Source organism: Lupinus angustifolius, chromosome LG20 (genome assembly GCF_001865875.1).
Source record: "Lupinus angustifolius cultivar Tanjil chromosome LG20, LupAngTanjil_v1.0, whole genome shotgun sequence".
In the NCBI taxonomy this organism is placed as follows: domain Eukaryota; kingdom Viridiplantae; phylum Streptophyta; class Magnoliopsida; order Fabales; family Fabaceae; genus Lupinus; species Lupinus angustifolius.
The window spans coordinates 5,068,166-5,089,021 of record NC_032028.1 but is presented as its reverse complement, the minus strand read 5'-3'; the positions used below and the strand labels follow the sequence as shown (position 1 = coordinate 5,089,021).

The following is a 20,856-nucleotide window of genomic DNA, read 5'->3' as shown; positions in this document are numbered from 1 at the left end:
AAACCGAGTAGGATCCTCATTCTTCTCTTAGGGTTTAAGATTTTTTTAGGCTTGGCAAAGGCACTAGCATATAAAACATGAAGGTCGTTTATGAATGAGTTCCCTCCTCATAATGTTCAATCAATGAAGAAAGAAGACAAAGAAAATGAAACAACCATACAATCCTCAAGTTTCTAAGCAACAAAAGTACGATAGTTTGACATCAAGATAACCCAAGAAAAGGGTAAAAACGTTCCCTTATATGATTTGATTCCAGACACAAGTTTCATCATTTGAATCCTTCAACTTTTCACAGTTTCTTTGATGCTAACCACTAAACAGAGATTAGAGAAAACCCACGAAGCAAAAAAGGAACATAGAAACAGATAGAGAGGGGGGGAGAGATAGAGAGAGGGGGAGAGATAGAGAGAGAGGGAGAGATTCTCTACATCTCCCTCCAACAAAATAGAGGAAACAACTACATATGTTGCAGCGTTCAACAACCTTTTAAACTAATAAGTTATGTGTAAAGGTCACGCACAATTTGGGCTTGGGCCTCACTTTTTTATATTTTTATTAATGAATTGTTTATAATTATAGAAATAATTACCCACACTAATAAGTAATAACCAACAAGCACATACTACCTAACTCACCTTAGTAATCCACTTATTTTAAAAAGTAAAATTTTTAAATTTACTTCATTTAATATTATAAAATATGAATGTGGATCGGCAAACATATGGTAATAAATTATGGTAATACAAATTATGGTAATAAAATACCTATCAACATGCTAGTAATAAGAATATAAATAAATTATGGTAATAAGATATGTTACTTCATAATAAATAAACTTAGAAAAACAGTGACCTACAATAACTTGCAATACAAATCTATATTGCAATACCATATTGTTTTATCCAAAATGCCCATAAGTATTTTACCTTCATCGGTGATTGTGTTCATTTCATTGAGTCATTCATAATGGAATTAATTTATATACATCGACATTATAAATGTTTTTACATTGTCATTAAATTATTCACTATTTATATGTTAATTATTATTAATACCTAAACAAAAATAATATAAATTAATGATAGATGATGTACAGATAGTATAAAAAAATTTACACTAACAATATATTGATTTTAAACTTTGTAATTATATTTACATCTTATTTTTCATATTAGTTTATTCCAATTTTGGTTTTACTATATATATCATTTACATTAAAATCGAGTGATGATTATTTTATTTATTTTTTATTTTGTAATCAACATATAGAAACTCGACTACTATAAAATACTAATGTATACAGACACTTCGTATCTGCCAGCAAATATTGTGTGATATTATATATTCAATTTTTATATATTATATTTTTTTTGTGTTTATGATAATGTTTAATTTAAGGTGAGATATGTGGGTAATTATTGTATCAGTGATAGTTGCTTAGGATTATATAGTTTTTTTGTAAAAATTAAATAATTTAAGAGCAATATAGGAAATGAAAATTACACTAGGAATGAAGTTATTTCAAGTTTTGGCTTTATATAGACTAGTGTGTATAGGCACTTCGTGCCTGGCGGCGAATATTGTGTGATACTACATATTCAATTTTTATATATTATATTTTTTTTGTGTTTATGATAATGTTTTATTTAAGGTGAAATATGTTGTTAATTAATGTATTGGTGGTAGTTGCTTAGGATTATATAGTTTTTTTTGTAAAAATTAAATAATGTTAAGGGTAATATGGGAAATGAAAATTACACCATGTGAGAAATTATTTCAAGTTTTGATTTTATATATAGTATAGATAATAAATTATCAATGTTGTAAAGATATTTATATTAATACATGTATGATGATAGCATATAAGCACAAAAGAAGTATGTAATATATTTTAATTTTAAAAATAATGCAATATCATATGTGTTGAAATTATGTTTATTTGATATGATTATAAGTATATTTATATAAATTTTCATCATCAAATTATGTAATAGTGAGTAAAATTCAGTAGATGTTAACAAATATTCTAGGTCTATAACAGATATTTTCCAAAAAAAAAGATGTGTTAACATATTTACATTGTATCATATCTTCGTTTTAAAAATATCACATCATCATATATCCGTGTAATACCATACTAATTGTTACGAATTCACGTTTATTCCTTTTAGTAGTTCTGGAATGATATATCTAGTTGATTAGATTGTGGTTCATTGAGAACAGTCGATAATTTCATTTTATTTATGGGGGATAAAACATTTGCTTAAATATGTAATGGTTAAAAACCTTAAAATGTAATTTTTTTTAAATCAGGGAACAATTAATAAATTTATTTGAATTAATAAAATATCTATACTACTTAATAAAGGGAAAACATAAAATAACTACTCATGAAGTATTTTATGTTTATCTATTAAATCTTTTATAACTCATAATTTTATGTTTATCTATACTACTTTTATACTACTTAATAAAGGAAAAACATAAAATAACTTCACATGAAATATTTTATGTTTTCCTTTTAATCATTTATAACTCTTAATTTTATATTTATTTATACTAATATTAATAAACATAAGATAGTTATCCATTAAATATTTTATATTTTCCTATTTTATCTTTTATAATTTTTAATTTTATGTTTATATACACTATCTACATTAATAATAATAAACATAAATAATTTTTTCATTAAGCATTTTATATTTGTCTATTTTATCTTTATAAGTTCTAATTTTATATTTATATATAGAGTAAATTATAGCTACACAAACCTTCTTTAGTGACAAATTACCCATCCCGTCACATTTTTACAGCTACTCTACACAAATCTTCTTTAGTTTACCTCCCCTAGTTTTTTATTCTTTTCTTACACTTTGATCATAAGTATAATATTTTAAACAATGTAATAACAACGGCAGAATTATGTCCCGTGCTCTCGCTGCGGAGGAACTATGTCCCGTGCTCTCACCGCGGAGGAACTATGTCCCGTGCTCTCGCCGCGGCGTCTCTTATTACAACTGCAGAACTGGGGCTGAGGCTAACCCTTACAACCGTGGCTGCAGTGCCATCACAAGGTGCAGGAGCTAAACAAAATTTCATTTTTTTATTGTAATTTTGAAATGGGTTTTTATTAATAATCTGTGATAATTGATTATTATACTGTGTTTATAAATTATGATTATAGTTGTATTGTTATTTGGATTTCAACGTTTCTGTAAAGAGGAGAAAAGTAGTTTTTTTGTTTACCCTTTAGAGCTTTTTTCACTTCAATCTCATCATACTGTAGTAGTCAGAATCTTAGTGACAGAGGCAGTGCCGGTGTACTCGTGTATTGAGGAGATAGTTTTGGATTTTTCAATTATTTGGGCTTTCTCTTTTTTCACATTTTGATAGAAAACTATATTAAATAAATTATTTTTGTATGAAAACTTCAAAATAATATTTTTTATACTATAAATCTCTTACTTTTTTTTGTGCAATAAACTAATCATTTTGGATTCATGAAGTGTCACTGTTTATTTTTTATCATTTCCTTACTGTATTTTGGAATTTGGATTTTTAGTATTCTCTAGGATTTGAGTAATTTTTAGCACGTTTAATTATTAATAGTAGTACTAGTATATGAGGTCCATTAATTTTAATTTAAACCTTGGGATTTTGGTTCATGCTATGAGAGGAAAATGCTTTTTGATAAAGAAACAATACATTAGGTGTCGGTGTGAATTGTTTCATAAACAGTGTTCACACAAACATATTACTTGGATTGAACATATTTTTTGCGTGTTTTTTTGTTTCAAACTATGCGGGTTTGAGGCTTTGGAGATTGAATATTCAATTAGTTTTCAGTTACCTTTTGTTAATGCTTTGCTTTATGCCGTAGCCTAAAGCATATTGCTTCAATTTCCATCCTTGCCTAAAATCATGAATAAAGTGTTGTTGGGGATATGAGATTATGTTGGACTAAGAATACTTTGTTTCAAAATTGAAGGCATAATTTGAAGGTAATAGTGAAAATATGAGAGAGGAGTGTGTGGGTGAAATGTATGAGTGAATGGATAATCATTTCCAAGAGGTTAATGAAAAAAAGAAAGATAAGTTGCCGATTGGAAGTGGTCTTCTTGGAGTGTTAGGATCGGTTCATCACATCTAAGATTAATTGTTATTTTCAAAATTCAATGGCAATATTAATTATTTCTTTATTAATTACTACTAAATAAATTGTTGTGGTAGACCAATAATATGGTAATTTCTGTTTCTGCCCTTACCAAATGATTGCCCCTCATCATCTAACAATAACACATCTTTGAATTAGCTCTGTAATTTAACTTATGAGATTAGTAATTATAGTTGAACACTTCAAATGTAATAATTTCTCTTATAAATTATAAGCACTTAAATTGTTTTTGTCTACTTTAATTTTTGTATTGTAATTCTGCCCATATTTGAAGAAAAAACATTTAAGAAAAAAGAATATCTTACAATTTTCATAATTTGACATTAGTTTGTTTGGAGGATGAACGGATGAGGATCCTCTGTCCCCATTGGTATTTTTAATTATGTCTCAGATCAATCAAAATATGTTATCATATTTAAAGGAAAATTATGAAAATATAAAATAATATTTTTATATTATTTGGTGATATTTCATTGGACAATAACATGAAGATATGAATCCTCTTAGGATAGAGAATCCATGTTCTTGTTTGTAAAGGATAACTCAAAACATCTCAATTATCAAATATAAATTTCATATAATATTTTATAATCCAATATATTTTCTCATAAATTAAGAATAACATCAACTTTCTTTCATAATGACAAATATAATTTTTATTTTTATTTGAATCTCGCAACTTATTATACAAATTTTCTCTCCTCATTTTCAATATGGGTCATATTTTCTTATAAGAATAATTATAAAAATATTTGTGTGGAATGAATATTCTTTATAAATAAAAATCTCATTGTAACAAATAAGTGAAGAATATTCTAATTTCAACAAAAATATATGAATTATAATTGGAGATACTCTTATGTCCTTGCGGTGGTTTCTTTACCCTGATAAACGTAGGGAAATCTTCCCTATTCAAGGAATCAAATCCAAGATATTTAACTTGTTTGAAAGCTTAAACAGAAGGCTTCATTATGTCTGTTAATATGTCAGCAGTCAGACACTGTAATTTTATCCCATATATAAATGCATTACTGTATACAAATGCTTTGGTTTATAGTAATTATTGATAAAACATCAAATAAAGCCAACAACAGGTAAACAGCTATCAACCCCATTATAAGGTTTCTATTCCCTCCTTTGTCGGTTGCACCCTTCATATGAGGTATCCAAGAGGATGTAGACTTCTACTAGGGAAATTTGGTAATAGGTAGTTAAAATAAAGAAATTTGGGGATGATTAAAATAAAAAATTATAACGTTCATGTTTAGAACCGCATTGCAATAGCTAATAGCCTATACTATTCCAATTACTAGTGAGATGAGATTTTGGCTAATGCGATGAGTGATGAAAAGAAATTCAAGTTCAAAATTTAAATAAATAAGCAAAACAGGTGTCATGAAAAATGAGGGGAAAAAATTCCATTGCCGGGAATCGAACCCGGGTCTCCTGGGTGAAAGCCAGATATCCTAACCGCTGGACGACAATGGATATTTAATATTAGTCGTACAATGTCGAAATATATATATGCTAAGTGGGTATAGTACCATAAATTATTCATGTTACTTGCTTAATGAATGAAACCTTGAAATTAATCAAATTATACTTGAGTTGCAATCTATAGAGAACCCCTTTTTATTTATGAATCCCTATTCCCTACAGACTTTAAAACGTATTAAAAATAAAACACACATGGTTAATTGAAATAGGTTGTTTAAACTCCCACAAATACTAAAGTTGGGTAAAAAAATTATTAAATATAAAAACATAAAAATACTATTTGCATTTTTTGTTAACTGTGAGGATTTTAATTTGATGACTTTTAATCTTTTAACCATCTTGCTTATAAGTCACTCCATTCAACTTATGCAAAACAACAAATGAACATGAAGTTACAAAAATTAAATAGTTAATGGATTTTCACCAATGAGGTGACATCCTCTTTTTTTTGTGAACTCGTAATGGATTTGTACAATTGTCTATTAATTATAAAATATGTTGGTGAGAGTCTTAAAAATTAATATACAAATAGATTATAAGTTAACACACTGAAATGATTAATTCCTTATTGGACAGATAGTCTTCGTAATACTAAAAAAACACAACACTAATACACAAGTCTTTAGGTAGGGTTGTGTTTTTGGCTCAACTCAAGTACTACATGTTAGCAACCTTGTGATCTATTTATAGAAATATCTTGTCGTTAATGATGTTTCATTTTCTATTCTACATCAATCAGATTTTAAAAGTTAACATAAAAATATTACTTTTGTTTTTAGAAGTATTTATTTTATTTATGTATCATTTCTGATCAGTTAAGATATAAAATAGAAGAACATTAAAGACAAGTAACCCTTATCTTTATTTGTGGCGAAAGCAATGAACCAAGTGGTGATAAGATTTGTGGGTTATTTGATGGAGTGTGGTGTGGGAGGTATAAGGAACAATGTTAGAACTCCTCAACCACCTTGATTGTTATAGTCGTGACTTGTGACTATGGGACAAAGGTTTGTCTTCAATTTTTCTCTATATATGCATATTTTCTATTGTAAAATATATGCTCCAAAAATGTTCACCCTCTTTGGGTGAAAACAATAATTAATTTATTTCTTAAAACCTATGATTGTGGAATTGGTGTTATAACACGCTTTCACTTTTATTTTCAACAACTTAAATAATGATTAATTGGAGTTAGAAGCAGGCACCAAATATATTGGATTTTTGTTTAGAATACAGGTGATTGAAATGCCATTTTCATTAACTCTTGCTACTGTATTGACACTTTTGTTTGGAGCTTTTTCTTTTGCATAACTAAAAACTTCAATTAACCAGGAAGTATGAACAATACTTCCAACAGAGAAAACAGATACAATTGTTGATGTAAAAAGGAGCCCTACGTAACCATTCCTATAAACCTTGCCAACCTCACATACAGATCGTTAGACAGAAACATAGAGTCTATGCTTCTTCTTTCATTTGCTAGTTCAATCTAATGCTAATGCTTTTGATCAGGAAAAAATTGTGTCTTATATTTGTATGCTGATATTGGGGGACAATGATTGATTTTTCCCAGGTGGAACTATTAGGACTTTCATGAAGGTATTATTCAAGTCCAAGCGAAGAAGAAAACAAGGTTGAATTATTATGCTTAAACTGGGTTCTGGAGCAAGATTTCATATCTAATCTTTTACTTTGCTATTAAAAATACATTATCACCATTTGCTATTTGAGTTTAAGAATTACAGAGTTTTTAAGCTCAAACATCATAACTAGAGCTCTTGAAAGCATGTGCTCAGCACTTGATTTCCTTCAAAGCATGAGCGAAGTAGATAAAAGTTGGATCAGTAGCACCTTCCTTGTAGTATGCAAACACGAGGCTACCATCATCATGCATGCTCTCTCCAACAAAACTGCACACATTCATACTCCACCAATGAGCATTATTTAAGCATAAAGGAAGTTACCAAATAGCAAATGATTATGAAACAAAGCCAATAAAACCAAATCAGATGAAAGACAATATAATGAAAACCACATACAATTGAAAGTCCTTGAGTTTTGAGAGGAGGAACTTGGTTGCTCCCTCAATGTTCTTCTTAAACAACTCTTGCTTCTCTGGCTCTAATTTGGGTGTCAGCAACTTAATATATCTCTTCATATAAGTCACAAATTGCTTCTTATCAAAAGAGGGTTGCTCCTGAAATTAAATGAAAGTTAAAAATATATACACTTATATGAAGTTGAACATATTGTAAAAATAAATAAGAAATTAGATATGTACATTACCTGAAGCCTAAAAGTGTCAACAATATCAACTACTTTGACAGCTTGATCATCAACACCCTCATCCTCTGCTCCACCTTCAGCAGAAGGGTTAGCACCAATATCTACATCCACTGCCCCTTGCACAACCCACTGCCAAAAGCCACATTATAAAATAACAGTGAGAAATATAATGAAACATATTGTTATAGACATGTATTTGGGGATATGAAAATTAAGCATACAATGAAATAAAGAACCCAAATAATTCCTAACCTTTCCTTCCACTTCCCACAGCATTGCATTCTCAATTTCCTTGTAGGGGAATGAGTCAGAGAGAAGCTCATCACCTAAATTTTCATCATCAAAAAATTGATGATTATCCATCAGATCAAACCTATTTATTTACATAATCTATCAACAATCAAGAACAATAATCAATCTTAAATATTAGTACTATATAATAGTAAGTATCATTCCAAAAATATGATATAATTAACAATAAGATCAAGTAAAACCCATAACCAAATAAAACAAGTTGCTTAGAAAATTATATTTCTGCCACAAATAGTAAAAAAAAAAAATCTAATTTTGGATAACATTAATAATGAGTAAAAATCTTCTCCATTAGTGTCACACAATAACACATTAAAGACAACATGTAATAATATTTTTATCATTTTATTTATTATAAAATCACATTTTTGTGATTATAAAGATGAGAAAAAACAATCCATTGTCTATTGTTCATTAATTACACTGCTTCAATCACGGCTTTTACAAAAACAAAAACAAAAAAAATCATACCAAGACAAAGCTAGCTTACATGATTGCAAAAGTTAGGTATGAATAAAAGGAATCACAATGAAAGTTGGTACTATTAAACACGAAATTCACTTCGGGGAACAAGTTTGAAGCGTTCATCTAAGCATATAAGATTCTAAAACACACAAAGCAGATCAAAGTTTTACCTGTAAGAAGATCCTGGTAGACAAGCATGGTTGCAGTTTTTTTACTATCAAACAAATCAAATTCGAAAATCAAATGAAACAGAGAGTTTTTGTGAGTACTGAGGAAATCAGAAGCGGTGAGTATTTATAGAAGAAAGGGTTCGGTGTATGATGGATTTCTCATATCTAGATTTTGCTAAGATAGCTCCACTTTTTTCTCCTCAATCCTAATCCATTGTTAGTTCTTCTTTTAATTCTAATTTTACTTTGATTTTTCTTTTGGTAAATCTAATTTTACGTTTACTACTCTTGTGTTACTTGTTATTATCTGATTAGATTTGGATTCCGAAAATAAATCGATTTAATTTCGATAAAATCTAAAGGGCACAACCTTTGTTTGGTTTAGATTATTCTTCAACAACAAAAAAACAGTTTATACTTCAAAATTGTTTGGGTAAGCTTCTTCAAAATTCAGAATCTCACCACAAGTCAAATTTCTGATTATTTTAGATATCTATGAGAATTAGCTTTGTGAAGGAAAAATAGACAAAATAAATAAAGAAATCTGAAACTAAAATACTGAGAGATGATTATGTCATGATAATGAATAGATAATCATGTGTAGAGACAGAGAGAGAGAGAGAGAGAGCAGTAGCATAAATTTATCCTAGCAGATTAGTGGATATATTTGAGAAAGCCAGTGGCAAGGAACATACATGTCATGTGAAACATGTTCTTTTCTGTTTTTATACTGTATAGTGTATAGCATTTTATGCCATGGTTAGTGGGATAAGAATATAGAATAAATGTGAGACCAAAATATTGACATTGTGAACTGAATTTGCAAATTGGACCAAAACTAGTCAAACCTTCTTCAACTGGGGGACATTGCATGTTTTTAGGGCCAGTTCATTTGTTTTTCATTTAATCATACAAAAAAAAAGCATGAATGTATAACTTATTTTTTTTATTTTATACTGTGATTTTTTATTTATTAATACTGATGTTAAGATTACCATTGGTTAATTTATAATAATGAAATTTTTGTTGTTGGAAGAGCTCAATACTCAAGTAAATAGTCAAAGGGTCAAGCTCAACCAATTTTAGATGACTCTTATGACATCAAACAGAATTAACTCTATTTCTGAAATGAAATATTTCTTCAACTCTAAACTTGAAAAAATCAATTCTAAATTATCTGTTTTCAAGCTTGTTGAAACATGATGTCAATGAAGTGTTTTTATATTTCTCTGTTTTCCTCTACGCAATCATTTTTTTATAAAGTTAAGGAGAGAAGGCTTGTATGATTTTGATGGCATTAGGTATCCTTATATATTTTTTATGCTCTGCCTATTATTCGACTAAATTATCATCAACTAGTGTTATTTGTCTGAATTTTATTATGATGCAATATGTTTATTGTAAACTTCATCAAATCATATTTTCATCCTAAAAATGATGAGGCACTTTATGATAAGACCTTCCATGTGCTTTATGGATGACAAACACCATATATAATTTCATGAACATACCGACTATTCTAAGGGTAGATATCTGTTCTCTCATAAAAGTGTACCACTCAATACGTTATTGTTTATGATTGATCAAAAAAATAATTAATTATTAAAATTTTAATTTAAATATATTTTTCCCATTAATTACAAACAATAACATATAGAGTGACATATTTTATGAGACAACCTATGTGGTCACCTATTCTAATGAGTTATTGTGGTGTGATATATCCTACTTATTTTTTATTATATATGAATGAAAAAGCTTCCAGAAAACCTAACTATCACATATTTGAATGATATGAACAATTTAATTGAAAATAAGACAATTAAAATAAAGTGGTTGCTCTTATTAATCACATATTATTACATTGTTTAATGGCGACTTTCTTGGAATTTGCATTTTAGAAAATAATGATGTTTTGAAGTGAAATAAATTTTTTTTATTAGTTTCATTTTGCTTGGAGAAAGAAAGTTAAAAGACTTTATAAGTCTTAAGTTATGATCCAACATTCTTTTTAGTAAAATATTTATTTATTATTTAATTTATTGGGGTCTTTGGATTTGGACCGTGTGTTGACTTGATCAACACACACGCAACAATAAAAGAGTCGTTGAAGGAGATCTCGACCATTATGATAGAGCCATTAGTAATAGAGCAGTTGGTAATAGAATTTAGTGGATATATTTGAGAAAGCCAGTGGCAAGGAACATACATGTCATGTGAAACATGTTCTTTTCTGTTTTTATACTGTATAGTGTATAGCATTTTATGCCATGGTTAGTGGGATAAGAATATAGAATAAATGTGAGACCAAAATATTGACATTGTGAACTGAATTTGCAAATTGGACCAAAACTAGTCAAACCTTCTTCAACTGGGGGACATTGCATGTTTTTAGGGCCAGTTCATTTGTTTTTCATTTAATCATACAAAAAAAAAGCATGAATGTATAACTTATTTTTTTTATTTTATACTGTGATTTTTTATTTATTAATACTGATGTTAAGATTACCATTGGTTAATTTATAATAATGAAATTTTTGTTGTTGGAAGAGCTCAATACTCAAGTAAATAGTCAAAGGGTCAAGCTCAACCAATTTTAGATGACTCTTATGACATCAAACAGAATTAACTCTATTTCTGAAATGAAATATTTCTTCAACTCTAAACTTGAAAAAATCAATTCTAAATTATCTGTTTTCAAGCTTGTTGAAACATGATGTCAATGAAGTGTTTTTATATTTCTCTGTTTTCCTCTACGCAATCATTTTTTTATAAAGTTAAGGAGAGAAGGCTTGTATGATTTTGATGGCATTAGGTATCCTTATATATTTTTTATGCTCTGCCTATTATTCGACTAAATTATCATCAACTAGTGTTATTTGTCTGAATTTTATTATGATGCAATATGTTTATTGTAAACTTCATCAAATCATATTTTCATCCTAAAAATGATGAGGCACTTTATGATAAGACCTTCCATGTGCTTTATGGATGACAAACACCATATATAATTTCATGAACATACCGACTATTCTAAGGGTAGATATCTGTTCTCTCATAAAAGTGTACCACTCAATACGTTATTGTTTATGATTGATCAAAAAAATAATTAATTATTAAAATTTTAATTTAAATATATTTTTCCCATTAATTACAAACAATAACATATAGAGTGACATATTTTATGAGACAACCTATGTGGTCACCTATTCTAATGAGTTATTGTGGTGTGATATATCCTACTTATTTTTTATTATATATGAATGAAAAAGCTTCCAGAAAACCTAACTATCACATATTTGAATGATATGAACAATTTAATTGAAAATAAGACAATTAAAATAAAGTGGTTGCTCTTATTAATCACATATTATTACATTGTTTAATGGCGACTTTCTTGGAATTTGCATTTTAGAAAATAATGATGTTTTGAAGTGAAATAAATTTTTTTTATTAGTTTCATTTTGCTTGGAGAAAGAAAGTTAAAAGACTTTATAAGTCTTAAGTTATGATCCAACATTCTTTTTAGTAAAATATTTATTTATTATTTAATTTATTGGGGTCTTTGGATTTGGACCGTGTGTTGACTTGATCAACACACACGCAACAATAAAAGAGTCGTTGAAGGAGATCTCGACCATTATGATAGAGCCATTAGTAATAGAGCAGTTGGTAATAGAATTATTGGTAATAGAACCGTTAGTGAAAGAGTCGTTAGAGAGTCATTGAAGGCCTCAGCTATAGATAGAGGCTTCGTTTCCTCATTATAATTTAAACCAAGTTCAAGGCATTTACCTCACAACTTCTTTCCCCCCTCCCCTTTTATATTTCGCTGAAGCATTTCCGACAACTTTTTCTCTCTTTCTTTTTGTGACACTTAAGAATTGGCACAAACAACTAAAGTGAGAATTTCGAGAACTAACACTAGTAGTCAGTATTGTGAAAAAAGAATTGACACGGGTAACCATACTGTGAGAATTCGAGAATTGACACTGGTAGTCATATTATGGGTGTATTTGAGAGCGATTCTTACAGTGCAGTAAGAAATCGTATAATAGAGAGCAACCTGATGCCAATAACGATTATTTTTTGTCATTCAAAATTGTTGCGAGCTACAGTAATATGTGCACAATCTTTTTATTAGAGTGACAACCCCCACTTTGCAAAATCTACAACAATCTAAGTGCAATCTTCTTTGAATAAAGAGGGAAAAAAATATCATGCTTAAATTTTGGTATTTTTAAAACTTTTACAATATTAAGATCATAGTTAAAACAAATAAATATCATAAAACCATTTCCCAGTATATAAGAATTGGATTTCAGTTAAAGTTGTAATTCTAACATTTGAATGAAGTTAAAATGTATTATGGTATAGAATTGAGAGCCTTAATTCAATTTTGATGTTATTCTTTGAATATTTAAATCAAACAATTCAACCTAGCTTCATCAAAAATCAAAATCAGATGACCTTCCATTTGGTCCAATTTCTCCAACACATCTTCAATCTTCTCCTTTTAAGATCACACCAACTTATTTGATCCAATTTCTCTACCAAAGCATCCTCTAATATTCTTTATTCAAGACCATATCAACATTCATCTTCTGTAAGTTATATTCCAACATTCATTTGAATCTATTTCTATTCAAATTTAATATTTTAGTGTAATCAATTCATTTCCCTTAAAAATTTAATTTGTTGCTAGATTTATCTTCGTCTGTTGTTTGTACATTACTACCCAATTTTCATTACAATAATCTTGTAGTATTTTTATTGGGAAAGTTTTTTATGAGAGGAGATGGAGGGAATTATATTGTTACACTCGTAGTTTGAAGTTTTGGTATTATCTAAGATAACTCACTTACTATTTTAGGTAAAAAACTAATTATTTTTAAGGTATGCTTAACTATCTCGGCACGTGTTTCATAGAATTGAACACTTAATGTTAGTGATTTGAAGTTAAATGTTCACATCAACTTTACTAACTTAATTGACTATCAGAATATTTGTTTATTTTATTAATTAAATATTTAAAATTCCTATGGTCCTTTACCACCTATCAGAACATAAGGCAGTTATACCATTATATTACGTCTCACTTTGTACAGAATCATTTTTTTTAATATATAATAACTTCTGTACCATTTCATAGCTTATTCACATCTTTATTCCCAAAATCATATTTTTATAATAATTATTATTAGTATTTCTGTTATAATATGATGATACTTACAAATAAAAATTTATAAAGTTAAAAGGAAATATACTAGTACTTACAAATTACAAAGTAAAACCAACCAGAAGAGAAAAGGGAAAATAAATTATATATATATATTAATTTTATTGTTTCATCCGAAAACCGAGTACTTGGTCCTCTCCTTTTCTTCTCCCTAACAAACAACCAATTCTGATAGATCTCAAAATTCAGAGATTCAGACAAACACAAAGTACAACTTTTTTTCTTTCCCTTACTTTTCAAATCCGTGTCTTACGCTTCACGTTCTAACTCAAACACAACACACCAATAATTAATACTTTCAATTAATCTTCTTTCTCTTCTCTTCTATTTCATTCCTTTGATTATTCGGGTTTCTATCTTCTTCTCCCATTTGTAATGGTTCTTCATGACAACGATGGCGATGATAATAAGCTCGTCGACGGCGGCGGCGGCGGAACCAAGTCGTTTGGTTCAGTGCCGTGTTCAATTTGCCTTGAGGTCGTTGCCGATAATGGGGATAGATCGTGGGCGAAGCTACAATGTGGCCATCAATTTCATCTTGGTAATTCAATTTTCTATGAATTTATGGATTTTTTATTTGGATTGGAACTGTAGAATTTGAGTTATTTAGCTCCGGGTTTGAATTCAATGGTAGATGTTACTTTGCCTAGCTCTGTTTTAATCGATTTTAAGTAGAATAACTGAGATCTAAATTTAAGGTTTTAGGACTCTGTTTTGTTTTGTTTTTTTTAGTGTCTTTTGTGATTGAGACAAAGCTTAGGAGGGAAGTTACTGTGAAAAGTGAAAACTGATGTATGGCAAGATATGGATAATGGATATATATCTTTCTGTTGGAAACTATCAAATTTTAATTGATATTTGCAATCTTGATTTATAGTAGGAGGGATTAATATTTGATGCTATGATGGATTGCTCGTTTCTGTGGTGGTTAGCTTTTTTGGGTAGATTTGGCAACATCTGGATTGGTTGTAAAGATTTGCAGCAGTTAGCAGACTCATATTGGTCTTGTTGAATTGGTCAGAGACTCGAATTCTAGCATTTTGAGTAATTTGCCAGAAGTTTACTTGAGTAACATATCTAGTTGTTTCATGTTTATTAGAGTAAGTTGCTGACCACGGTTAATAGGTCCTGTCAAGCAATGAGGAGCTCCATAGCAGTGTTACCAAACACAGATATCATTTTAGATTTTTCCATGTGTGATTGAGGACAGTGAAAATAATGTCATAGCGTTCCAATGCGGTGATGACTTATGCGTTACTTTTTTTTGGACTCTTTCGGGGTTTAGTTTTAGGTTAATACTCATCCACCTTCTACTTAAATTTTGTTATTTTATTTTTTTACAAGTATTATTTTACCCTTCTGACTATTAAGGCTCCTACCATTTCCCTTACGTCCTTTTCGGCTCCACCACATTTTCTTCGCCTCCAATCGTCATTACAGTGTTTCTGGAATGACCCTGTCTCTCTGACGAGACTGCAACTCCACTGTTTTGCATTCTGGCAAGCAGGAATCCCCTCCAAAGTATGTGATTTCTTTATTTTTCAGTGTGGGCCTCAGGAAGAAGGTCTGGTGGGAGATATTAAAAGTTAGGGTAAAGTGGACATTTACTGAGTTTCAGTGAGGGTAAATAAGGCACGTGAAAAGATAAAGAGATGGTATTGAGATTTGATGAGTAAAGCGGAAATGGTAAGAAAAAAGTAAAGGAATCAGAAATTTGAAATAACCCCAATTCTTCTAGCTTAAAAATCAGCCACCTCTCCTGAAACAGGTCCAAATTGCCTGAAAAGGGTATTTTTAGCTCTGGCACGGATGCTACAGGCTGCCTTTCTAGCCATGATCATGCCTGCGATGACCGCAGCTGAAAAACGCAACCTATGGTGTTTCACGTTGAAGAGCCCTGCCGCTCTGCTCCACTCCACTGTGATATCGTCACTGCATGCCACTATTGATTAATTAGGTTGGATTAAGCATAAACCTGGATTTGAAACAACTTTCTCATATCACCTAATCCTCAGAGAAGACTCCTTTTTTATTTATTTAATGGATGAGAAGGGAGAATGATATAGAGGAGGGAGACTCCACTGTGTAATGTTCTCCCCTCTCTTATCATTTTATATGGGGTAGAGGGAGCACTAAGGTGCATCTTTCCTCTTGTTTTCTCATGTAGCTCAATACTGTTCCAGTAATACAAACACTGGTAGGTCAGATTTCGTGTGGGCTTCTATGATCTTTTCCCAAATATCCTTGAACCTGAACCACCTAAGCTATTTAGTGGTGGACGCGTAAAAAGGGAAAGTGGAAATTTTTGGGGCCTATACCAGTGCTCTAATGTCTAACACTAATAAATATTTTGACACCTAAGCTAGTTTTCATGTTTTTAGTATATTTTAATTTCTGATATGCTGATAGCTCTATCCTTTGGCATCACATTCTTATGCTTATTTCTTACTTTCGTTATATCATTCAGATTGCATTGGTTCAGCATTCAATATAAAAGGGGCAATGCAATGTCCTAATTGTCGGAAGATTGAGAAAGGTCAGTGGCTTTATGCTAATGGTTCTCGGTCATATCCAGAATTTAGCATGGATGACTGGGCACATGATGAGGACTTTTATGATCTTAGCTACACTGAAATGGTAATAGTCCTGTATCTATCATAAAAATGGTTGCAGTCTTGTTAGATTTATGGTTTGATTGTGTTCTATTTTATGCCTTCATTCCCATACCTGTCTATCTGCTAGTCAAAGTCTACCAAGTTTACCACTAATCTGGTGGTGCACACTCTCTGCCACAATTTATATAGTACATAAATCTACATGAAATCCATTTTTTTTAATGTAGAAGTGGTTGGACTTTCGAGGTTGGTATCACCACTTTTGAGATTATTTCTTGTTCTTTTCCATTATGTGGAGAGATAATGTTCAGCTTACCATTTGACTACTATTTTTCTTAACGGTTTTTGCAGTCCTTTGGAGTCCAGTGGTGTCCGTTTGGTAACCTGACCCGACTTCCATCATCTTTCGAGTAAGCCTTTTTAGTATACCAGAATGTGCATACAAAACTTATACCTCTTAAATTCATACATTCGACTGGTTATTTGTTATATTCGTATGCTCTTTGAAGTGTCTGGATTTCTGTTGTGTGCATTATGAGAAAAGTTGGTTAGGGATTTTTGGGAAGGCATTTTTTAAGGTATAATTCTTACATTTGAGGGTATTGAGACTGCCCTTGACTTTAGTTCATTTGACTCTTATTAACCAAACTTGGTTTGACATAACCATATATTATAAGCAATTGTTTCAATGATATGTGGTTAATTTGGAACTTAATTAAATTAATTGAAGCAAAATGTGGTTAAAGCTGCTGCTGATGGTATTAACATATCTGAAGTCCAGAATATTTCTTAGAACCAGCTACTTGGTGAATAACAGATGCTAGAAAAAATTGTGGATATCCTGAGAAGAGCATGAGGGTTTTGAAGGCAGTAGTGTTAGTTAGACCATTTTATTCCCAATTGTTTAAAGCCAGAATTTGACATACCAGACTTGGGAAGTGGGGATCATAAACATAATGGACCTGTTTTTGTCCAATTTTTATCATGTTTGGAGTATTTATAAAAACTGTAAAAGCATTGAAGAAGTGATTTTTTCTAGCTAGATTTTGGTGCATCTAAAAAGACCTGTTTCATTACATAAAAACTATTAAATCATGAATGCATGTACTCAAATATTACATCCTAGCATATTTAAAAAAAAAAATCATATTTTAGAAGCTCCTCCAATCAAACCCTTAATCTTGATGTCACTTGTTAAATCATACTTCAGATTGTTTTAATGATAAAAATGTTTTCCTGCCTTTAGGATGTGCACTATCTAGAATGCTATATGTCAAAATAGGTTGAACTTTTGGGTTGGCTTGCCAGTTGCCACCATGTCAAAATGGTGCTATATATTTTGTTCCATTTTAAAAGCTTGTCAAATTGATTGCACTTGCTCAACATGTAGGTTGAGTCTTGTTGGAATGTGTTGCTGTGTTTTTTTGTAAACTTATATAAATTGGTTATTAATTGATCATTTAACCTTCTAACATTTTTTCAAATTTAAAGCTTCCAGACCCCCTCCCCCCCCCCCACACACACAAAAAACCTCATATTGTTCCTTATTTTCCAGGGAAGGGGAATTTTCATCAACTGCATGTGAGATCCCTTCTGCCCGTCAATGTTTCCTTTTTTTTCTTCAGTTGATGCTTACATAGTGAATATGCTAATCTTTACTTCAATGATGAGATGCAGATCATGATGTTGTGGGACAACATCCTCTACTTGCTGAACAAACAGCTGTATCATCTGCTAGCCATCCTTGCCCATATGTTGCTTACTTTGGTCCAATACATCCATCATCCTCCAACTCGGGTGGAACTGTTTCAGAAGGATCTAACTTCAGCCACTGGAATGGCTCATCTTTGCCTAGTGACATGCCAACGTCCTACGCGTTTCCTGCTCTGGATCTTCATTATCGCAGTTGGGAAAACCATTCTCCCCCTTTCTCTACTTCCGGTGGCCATCTACTTGCTGCTGATCAGCCCTCAGTATCATCTGGTACTCAAAGGTCTGCCAGGGGTGGTTCAGATGTACCAAGATATCCCTTCCTTGTTGGTCACAGGTGATGTACCTTAATAACATGTTTTTGCTTGCACAAGTGAACTTCCGAAAATGTAATGTGATGCAGCCGTATTATGGCACCAAATACACGATGATTTTTGGTTATACACAACTTATAGATAAAGAAAAGATAGAAATCAGCATCTTTGCTGGCTCATGGAAGTTCGCTCAGGCCTAATATTGACATTCATTTCATTTAATTTCTGCAGTTCTGCAGCCAGAGCTGCTTCGTCAATGATCCCTCCATATCCTGGTAGCAATGCTCGTGCCCGTGACAGAGTCCAGGCACTTCAGGAATACTATCAACAACAACAGCCTCCTAATACAGTTACAATGCGGACACCTATATCTTCTGGCACCCGAAGGTCCAGCAGTCATAGTGGGCCAGCTCAAATTGCACCAGTGGCCACATCATCAGACCAAAATGGTGGATTCTTTTTTATCCCATCGAGTTCATCAGGTGGCAATTTTCAAGAAGTTAACCATATACCAAGTCACATCTATTCTTGGGAAAGAGATCCCTTGCCTTCATTGTCATTGAGCCAAGCTGATAGAGATTCAGGCTGGAGAGCATACCACCAAGCTGTCAGCAGGTCAGATCCAAGTATCAGGTCCAGCAGCTTTCGATTAAGGCCATCAGATAGAATGCCTCCCCAAAATCGATGATATACTTTTGTCCTGTTTACTGTGAAGCAAACTACCCATTACTGTGGAAAATCGGAATTTATGTATGCTTTGAGAAATGTTATATAATGCTTTGGCCTTTCGGGTCTGTCGAGTTATGGCAGACCATATACCGTGGCTTGCTTGGGAATTGATTTTTGCTTCCTCTAGTTTCTTGGGAGGTCTTAAAACAATCTAGTTGGGAAAATGTGACAGAAAATCAGGGTTTTTGAAAAATCAGGGGTTATTATCATTTCAAGTGATAAATCAAGTGGATGAGAGCAACCATGGTCGGGTTTGTATTGGTCAACTATTTATGTGTGATAACAATGCTCATGCAAATGCTTTGCATTGAGAATTTGAGTAATTTTATCTCTACTGTGGCATGAGTGATTGTAGACTGTTGTGCAATAATTGAGCCAGGTCATGGAACTAGCATGAGAACTACCATGAATCGAATTGATTGTAGTTGCTGTTTTAAAATATAATCACTTGTCAAGTGCTTATTTTAGAAAATATAAAATGTTATATATTACATCTCAATAACTAAAAATATTCAGTTTTTAAGTTGATTTTATTTTTGGTTTTCCTTTCTTATCATAGCTACCAAGGATATTGTGAGGTGAGATTACCCAAATGAAATTTTAATAGTAACTTTCGTAACTTCTGGTTATTTTTTCTGCAAACGTTTGGCATTGAAAAGAAAATAAGTTTCTTTCGAATAAAAAATATATTGTAATAAGTTTTGATGATAATCAACTACTTTTTGTTACATGGGAAATATAAAAAAAGTAGTTAGTCCCTTATGTCTTCTTTAACATCCAACTTAGCAAATGCATCCACAATGTAATTTTGGGAGTGATTAACATGACAAACATACACTTCTTAAGGAAGAAGGAGCACTTCGCGAGCTTCCTCAATCTCAGATGCGTGAGCCTCAAGAGCAATGGATCCCATTTTTGACTAAGTCAAGTAATAGTTGCTTAAAGTTTGAGTCACGCTTTGTGCCACTTTTGAAAATTACTCGTATCAACATATAATTTATCTCCTCCAAATAGTAAAATATAACACTTATACTGTTTTGTTTAGTTTTAAAATTACTTTTATTGAAAATGATTTAGAAGTTAGAAAATATAACTTATCTTTTTATACTAAAATATATTTTATTCCCTTTAAAATTTTATGCCATCTTTATGAATATCCTGTGGGGTAGACAAAGGAAAACAAAAACAAAATACTTTTTTCCTCCATCCAACAATTTCAAAAGGAGAAAAGAACTGTCACGGCCCTGTCATGTCACCCAACACATCATCCCTCTCTCTAATAGTTTCAACCACTATCTAAATTAAATTACTCTTAATTAATGTAAGGTTATACTGTCGTGCC

The 20,856-nt window shown here is 31.0% G+C and overlaps 2 protein-coding genes and 1 non-coding gene across 3 annotated transcripts; 1 reads left to right on the top strand and 2 right to left on the bottom strand.

The window, feature by feature from the left end:
* TRNAE-UUC lies at positions 5,594 to 5,665 on the bottom strand. Its single transcript has one exon. It is a non-coding gene; the product is annotated as a tRNA-Glu (tRNA).
* LOC109334955 (translationally-controlled tumor protein homolog) lies at positions 7,346 to 9,107 on the bottom strand. The gene is made up of 5 exons (XM_019570946.1): positions 8,908 to 9,107; positions 8,213 to 8,286; positions 7,961 to 8,089; positions 7,714 to 7,871; positions 7,346 to 7,584 (listed from the first exon to the last, which is right to left on the bottom strand). Exons 1-5 carry the CDS (start codon positions 8,933 to 8,935, stop codon positions 7,467 to 7,469), a joined length of 507 nt encoding a protein of 168 aa, XP_019426491.1. The 5' UTR covers positions 8,936 to 9,107; the 3' UTR covers positions 7,346 to 7,466.
* LOC109336472 lies at positions 14,282 to 19,868 on the top strand. The gene is made up of 6 exons (XM_019573084.1): positions 14,282 to 14,687; positions 16,614 to 16,783; positions 17,113 to 17,171; positions 18,317 to 18,342; positions 18,439 to 18,808; positions 19,017 to 19,868. The coding sequence occupies exons 1-6, from the start codon at positions 14,522 to 14,524 to the stop codon at positions 19,471 to 19,473; spliced, it is 1,248 nt and encodes a 415-aa protein (XP_019428629.1). The 5' UTR covers positions 14,282 to 14,521; the 3' UTR covers positions 19,474 to 19,868.

Coding starts and splice junctions, on each gene's coding strand:
- LOC109336472 (XM_019573084.1), top strand. CDS start 14,522: ATGGTTCTTCATGACAACGATGGCGATGATAATAAGCTCGTCGACGGC. Junction 16,784..17,112: donor ATCTTAGCTACACTGAAATG/GTAATAGTCCTG, acceptor CGGTTTTTGCAG/TCCTTTGGAGTCCAGTGGTG. Junction 18,809..19,016: donor CCCTTCCTTGTTGGTCACAG/GTGATGTACCTT, acceptor TAATTTCTGCAG/TTCTGCAGCCAGAGCTGCTT.
- LOC109334955 (XM_019570946.1), bottom strand. CDS start 8,935: ATGCTTGTCTACCAGGATCTTCTTACAG. Junction 8,090..8,212: donor TGTGGGAAGTGGAAGGAAAG/GTTAGGAATTAT, acceptor GGCTTTTGGCAG/TGGGTTGTGCAAGGGGCAGT. Junction 7,585..7,713: donor AAACTCAAGGACTTTCAATT/GTATGTGGTTTT, acceptor GAATGTGTGCAG/TTTTGTTGGAGAGAGCATGC.